The sequence below is a fragment of the Eleutherodactylus coqui genome, chromosome 13 (genome assembly GCF_035609145.1).
Source record: "Eleutherodactylus coqui strain aEleCoq1 chromosome 13, aEleCoq1.hap1, whole genome shotgun sequence".
In the NCBI taxonomy this organism is placed as follows: domain Eukaryota; kingdom Metazoa; phylum Chordata; class Amphibia; order Anura; family Eleutherodactylidae; genus Eleutherodactylus; species Eleutherodactylus coqui.
Window position 1 is genome coordinate 125,051,936 of NC_089849.1, and position 6,880 is coordinate 125,058,815.

General features: G+C 48.2%; 1 protein-coding gene across 1 annotated transcript; it reads right to left on the reverse strand.

Moving 5' to 3' along the window:
* Positions 1–777: 777 nt before the first annotated feature.
* POLD4 (DNA polymerase delta 4, accessory subunit) lies at positions 778–5,655 on the reverse strand. The gene is made up of 4 exons (XM_066586278.1): positions 5,369–5,655; positions 2,654–2,731; positions 2,452–2,563; positions 778–2,141 (listed from the first exon to the last, which is right to left on the reverse strand). Exons 1-4 carry the CDS (start codon positions 5,559–5,561, stop codon positions 2,117–2,119), a joined length of 408 nt encoding a protein of 135 aa, XP_066442375.1. The 5' UTR covers positions 5,562–5,655; the 3' UTR covers positions 778–2,116.
* Between the last annotated feature and the right edge of the window lie 1,225 nt (positions 5,656–6,880).

The following is a 6,880-nucleotide window of genomic DNA, read 5'->3' on the forward strand; positions in this document are numbered from 1 at the left end:
GCACTCTCTAACAAGAGGAGCCAGTATTTATGTACACAGATCCCAGGTGACCGGCTGGCTGGAACAATCCACAAATCAGCCACCCAAATCTGCCCCCACATTTACATCCTTTATGTGCGGGGTTTATATGGAGCAGGATCACAAGCCGATCCCGTTTATTACAAGGCAGGTGCTGGCTGTCTATTTCAGCTGACACCCATCTGCAACAGCAGCGATCAGCATTTGCGTTAACCCTCTACTACCGCTGTCAATTCTAATAGTAACATTTAAGTATGTTGATTGTTGTTCAATCATGTGGTGCGATTCGGTTGCCATAGCAGCCAGGGGCCTTCGAAAGGCCCCCCAGGGCTGCCGTGAATGAATGCCTTCAAAGACAGCCGGTGAAAATGCAGTATAATGTTATACTATAGTATTACATTATACTGTATGAGCGATTAAATGATGGAAAAAAAGTAGAAATTTTTTTTTTAAATTATTGATAAAAATAAAAGGAAGTAAAAAAAAACAAAAACATTTTCCCATATTAATAATAAAAAATAAAAACTATTTGATATTAATGCGTCCCTAAAACTCTGATCTATCAAAAGGAACCCCATTATTTATCCTGCGTGGTGAATGTCGTCAGAAAAAATATATATACACATCGTCTCCAAGAAAAAATGTCATAAAAAGTGATCAAAAAGTCACATAAACTCAAAAATGGTACCAATAGAAACTACAGGACATCCTGCAGAATGACCCTCCACACAACTGTAGCGACAGAAGAATGCAAAGATGGAGGTCAGAAAATAATTTTATTTTTTCAAAAAAGATTTTATTTTTTAAAAGTAGTACAGCAAAAGTCCAACTACATAAATTTGGTATCGCAGTAATCGGACCGACCCCCAGAATAAGGTTATCAGGTCATTTCTGCTGCAGTGTGTACGTTGGGAAAACAAGACTCCCACCCAAGACGGCGGAATTGCATTTTTTTCCCTCCATTTTGGGGCTCCCACACACTTGTGTTTGCGTTTTTTGTTAACGCGATTGTCAATGGGACTTTCTAATGTTAAAAACGCAACGCACCAAAAAACGCAAGTGTGTGGGAACCCTTACTCCACTTTCAGAGAATTATGTGATACATTGAAAGGCACTATTGGAAAATGCAAAAACACCTGCAAGAAACCAGCCCTCAGGTAGCTGTAAACTAAGGGAAGTGAGGGAAATGAAAAATAAAAAAGGGCCGCATTCTAAAGGGGTTGGTCAGTTGAAAACCGTTTATGGCCTATCTTCAGGGTAGGTCATCAATAGTATCTAGCTGCAGGTCCATTGCCTGGGACCCCCATCATTCCGCTGTTAACCAGACCAATGTGCTCGTGCACTGAGCTATTATCAGCAGGAAGCAAACAGCTCCATTCCCACTGCAGTGGACAGTCTTGGCCAGGTTCCTATTCATTTCAACGGAAACTTGGCCTGCAATACCAAGCCTGGCCACTGCATCAAGAACAGAGCTGTCTGCTGCCCCTAGAAATCATTCAGTGCATGAGCATATTGGCCGGGAGAACAGCTGGCTGATGGGGATCCCTGGCAGCTGACCTGCGCTGATCTACTATTCATGACCTCTTCTGAGGATGGGCCATCAGTAGTTTACAATGGGACAACCGCTTTAAGGGGTTTAGAAGAAATAGAGGACGGGCGGAGGGGACTATGGTTAGGGTTTGTTTTTTGTTACCAGACATATATTTTCTCACACCAAGAATGGAATAAGCTTAAAGATCACTGCTGCCCCAGGGGGAGCGCCCGCAGGACTGGAAGGGCTACACCACTGACATCATCATTTTAGAATAAAAAAAAAATACTGAAATAATCAATATTTCAAAGTCCTCCATTGTTATCCGCCATCTTGAAACCGTGTTTTCTTCTATTACCGGGGGAGCGGACCACTTAGTACAATTCTGGACTTTTCAGTAAAGCAGAGCCCACATTTGATCATAGCAACTTGATGCTGTTGAACGTCCATTTCTAGAACTTGGTGCGCTGGGAAGCATCGCCCATCAGGAAGTCCCTGAGAAATACATGGAGCAATCTGACTCCAGCAGGAGTCCACCGACATATCATCTTGTATCACGGCTGGATCTCAGATGGAGTAGGAACTCCACAAGCTGGAAGGACACAAAAACAGCGAGAGATGAAGTATCTTCTAGAACGCTTCTAGCAAAGACTATTGTAGAGCATTCCAGCCATCATAGTGACTGAGACAAGAGAATGACTACTTGTTAAACTGAACGGCAGAGTGACAAGTGAAGCCACTTTACAGGGCCAACGGCCTCCAGTGTGAAGGTCTCCTTTCCACCAACTAGTGAGTTTAGGCTATTGCTCTTCAACATGTGATCTACACCACCCTGCAAGGTCAAGGTTCATGACTAAACTAGAAGCAGTAATACACGGTAATCAAGGCCATCATCCACTCACCTGGACTGGTAGCGGTCATCTGCCTGGTGGGCCATTAGAATATCTCTTATGTTCTTCGGGGGAGTTAGTCCCAACTCATCTGCTCTCTGCCAACGTTCCAACCTTGTAATACCTAAATGCAGACCAACAGCTTGTAGCATTAAAGGGGTAGATGTATATATGGGATGCAATGATTCTGCAGCAACAGACACTGGTACTCTACCTGTACAAGGTCCAAACCGCCAGTCCAGATCAAACTGGATGAGGTTGTCTAATGGGGATAGCTGCGGGAGCGCAGTCACTGCAGGACAAGAGACAGAAGTAAACCGGGGGCAACACAGCAGCGTTTACATAAGACTGTCGGAACTGTGACTCAAGGGTAAATCACTTTAAAAATGGCAGCAACTACAAGAGCTAGACCGAATGGCCACTCCCCAATGACCAACAGATATCCGACAACAGTATCTAGGGACTGAGCTCCCCGACAGCTCTCCCAGGATCGACACGTCCCAGTGAATAGCAACCAGAGCCCAATTAAGGCTTCCTACAGTATGAAGCAGTGAATTAAGATGCCCCACCCCCAATGTTAACCCTTCCATACTGTAAAAACCTTTTTAGGCCTCCACATCCCTTTTACACTAAGCCATGCCCTCTCAGTAATAGTCCTTGTTAGTGACCCCCTCTCAGTAATACTGTGTTTCCCTGAAAATAAGACACTGTCTTATATGAACTTTTGGCTCAAAAGAGGCACAGTGTCTTATTTTTTTTGGGGGTGGGTGGTCAAAAAATACTCACCTACCGCCGGAGTTCCGGTCCTCACGCTGGCCTCCGTCGCTCCTACAGGGTGCCACGTCCTACTTCATGCCAACAGAGCAGTTCTTCCTGGAAGCGGGACTTGAATACCCTGCCTCCAGGAAGCTAATGCTCTGATTGGTTAATCGAGTGCCGCGTCAGCCAATGAGAGACAGCGCTCGATTAACCAATCACAGCCATTCAATGACGTCATTGAATACAACATAAATATAGCTCCAGAGCCAAGCTCATAAATTAAACAATCTCAGCTGGGAACCACCACTTGGGACCCCAGCCAATCAGCTGATCAGGCACCCACTGGCATTGCCGCTGCACACTGAGGTACAGAGTAGAAGCTGCTGCTCCAACCCCTGTGTAGTGTCTAATGCTTGCAAATAAGGGACATGGAACAATACCTCTGCAGCGCCACCTATTGGATGGCAGCATTCCTGCAAATAAATGTCAAATCCTTTATACGAATCTTTATAACAATGATTAGGAACTGAATACCATACACAGACAGCCGTTTCAGGGCTGTTTTCCCCTGATTAATGTGCAGTAGGTTTCTGGCTTGGCTAGTGGGAGGCCTGTGATGTGGGTCAGGAGGGGTGTCATCTCTCCATAAGTAGAGCACCTAGAAGGTGTGTGAGGAGACTTATAAGGCCATGCAGGCTCCCTTTGGAAATATGCAAATAAGGAAGATGGAACAATTTCTCTGCAGCGCCACCTACTGGATGCTTGTAATTACAGTGCAGGTCTCATTAAAATCAATGGGAGCTGCACCTGCAATTATAACCACTGGTCACTGCACAGGTGTTGGAGCAGCAGCAATGACAGCAGGCTGATCGGTCAGGAGAGAGGGGTACCTCAGTGGGGCCACATAAGGAAGCACTATGAGGGTGGACACCCACTGGCGTTTTTTTCTCCACTGCGCTGCAAGAGTAAGTGAAAAGTCTCGCAGCGCAGTGCGAGAAAAACGCTGGTAAATCGCTGGAACATAGCTAGTCTTTTCAATGGGGCCAGCGGCAGCAGCGCCAGCCCCACTGAAAAGATATGGAGAATGCGGCTGACTTCTGCCACAGCTGTGGCAGAAGTGCAGAATGATATCCCATTGCTTTCAATGGGATCGGCACGGCTGCCGATCCCATTGAAACCAGTGCTTTCTGGTAAGCCCCGCAGTATTATTATCGGGGCAGGGCTTGAAATGTAAGCTCTTCCCTGAAAATCATCAATAAGTGGTAAAAAATTACTCACCTCTCCGCCGCTTGGACGCGTCCTCTGGCTGGCTCCCCGGCACTCCTGTCCAGCACTTTCAGCAGGCGGGGATTTAAATCCCCGCCTCCTGAAAGGGCTGTGCTGATTGGCTGAGGGCTCAGCCAATAGAAGCTAGTGTTTAGCTATTGGCTGAGCGTTCAGCCAATTACAGATAGTGTTTAGCTATTCATTCATGAATAGCACTATCTTAGCTATTCATGAATGAATTTTTAAATCCCCGCCTGCTAAAAGTGCTGGACAGCAGTGTCGGGGAGCCAGCCAGAGGACGCGGCTGAGCGGCAGAGAGGTAATTTTTTTTTTTTACCACTTATTGATGTTTTTTAGGGAAGAGCTTATATTTCAAGCCCTGCTCTGATAATCATACTGCGGGGCTTGCCAGAAAGCACTGGTTTCAATGGGATATCATTCTGCACTTCTGCCACAGCTGTGGCAGAAGTCAGCCGCATTCTCCATATCTTTTCAATGGGGCTGGCGCTGCTGCCCCTGCCCCCTTGAAAAGACTGGCGATGTTCCAGCGATTTACCAGCGTTTTTCTCGCACTGCGCTGCGACACTTTTCACTTACTCTTGCAGCGCCAGTGGGTGTCCATCCTAATTAAAAGGTTTTTTTTTCCACTTCATTCCACTTTGAAATATTTTAAAGTTTTCAGTATATTACATAGTATCTCTGAAAAATACAACTCGTCCCGCTAAAAACAACAAGTCAGCGGACAGCGGCGTCAGCGGGAGGAGAAAGAGGATTAGTTTGAAAGTCGGGAGTAAAAAAAAGTGAAAATTACTTAAAACTATCGGTGTCCTCCATGGATGGATCTAGCCCCGCTCACGAAGGACAGGTCCCAAGTGACAGCTCGCACACAGACGTTGATAGTTACCGGCTGTCTCTCGCTCAGTGTCCCCGGCTGTCTCTCGCTCAGTGGCCCCGGCTCTCCTGCTCGCTGGCTGTCTCTTCCTTCTGACTGTGCTTTCTCCATCATCCTTCTCTTGTCGCCCCTTAGTGAAGATGCCCCTCTTGCCTCCCCGCCTCGTCACGGGCAGGTAGTCTGTCAGCTGGCGGCGTCGTTCCATTATCTGGGGTCTTTGGGGCTGCTGACACTTGTAGTCCCAGGTAGTTGTAGCTCTCCGACTCCTTCCTTGTTTATCCTTGCTGCGCCAGTTCTATCTCTAGTCCCGCCTGCCTGTGCTGTAAGCGAACACACTGCGCCACCCAGTGGACACAAGCAGGAAACGCACAAAATTATGCAATGTGTTTTTCATTCTAGATAGGTTTATAGAAGAGCTGGAAGTTGTGGGCGGGTAAAGCAACATTATAGTGGAAGTCAAGCATGGCCGTTCAGTGTGCCAACCGCTCATACCATTCAGTGTGCCAACCGCTCATACCATTCAGTGTGCCAGCTGCTCATGCCGTTCAGTGTGCCAGCCGCTCATGCCGTTCAGTGTGCCAGCCGCTCATACCATTCAGTGTGCCAGCCGCTCATGCCGTTCAGTGTGCCAGCCGCTCATGCCGTTCAGTGTGCCAGCCGCTCATACCGTTCAGTGTGCCAGCCGCTCATACCGTTCAGTGTGCCAGCCGCTCATGCCGTTCAGTGTGCCAGCCGCTCATACCGTTCAGTGTGCCAGCCGCTCATGCCGTTTAGTGTGCCAGCCGCTCATGCCATTCAGTGTGCCAGCCGCTCATACCGTTCAGTGTGCCAGCCGCTCATGCCGTTCAGTGTGCCAGTCGCTCATGCCGTTCAGTGTGCCAGCTGCTCATGCCATTCAGTGTGCCAGCCACTCATACCGTTCAGTGTGCCAGCCGCTCATGCCGTTCAGTGTGCCAGCCGCTCATACCGTTCAGTGTGCCAGCCACTCATGCCGTTCAGTGTGCCAGCTGCTCATGCTGTGCGCTGCACAAAGTGCTAGGAGACGGCGGTGAACCGAAGGAACACACAGAGACAATGGCGCACTGGAAGCTGACCCTCTGCATCACACCCATGGAGGGGCAAATACTTCAATGTAAGGTTTGTCTCTGTCCGGAGAGGCGCAGCACCTAAAGGGGTTGTCCCACAGAAGCAGGGATAGGGGTTGATTGATGGGAATGTGACCCCTGGGACCCCCACCAATCCCAAGGACAGGGTCTGTTACAACAGGAATGAACGGAGCGAAGCACGCATATACACACTGAGGCGCAAGTCATTTGAATGGGACTGCCAGAGACACCCCAGTCCAAGCACCTGACTATTTCTGGTCATCCCATTGAAATGAAGGGATTGGCAGCACAAATGTGCAACCTCTGCTCGTCCCCGGATGCACTGGACTTCTGTTAACAAGACTAACAGGACCCCCCAGTAGTCGGACCCTCACCGATCACCCAGTTATCCCGTATCCTCTGGGGAAGCTTACAGTCC

Coding starts and splice junctions, on each gene's coding strand:
- POLD4 (XM_066586278.1), bottom strand. CDS start 5,561: ATGGAACGACGCCGCCAGCTGACAGACTACCTGCCCGTGACGAGGCGG. Junction 2,732..5,368: donor CACTGAGCGAGAGACAGCCG/GTAACTATCAAC, acceptor CTTGTCCTGCAG/TGACTGCGCTCCCGCAGCTA. Junction 2,142..2,451: donor GATGACCGCTACCAGTCCAG/GTGAGTGGATGA, acceptor GTGTCCTTCCAG/CTTGTGGAGTTCCTACTCCA.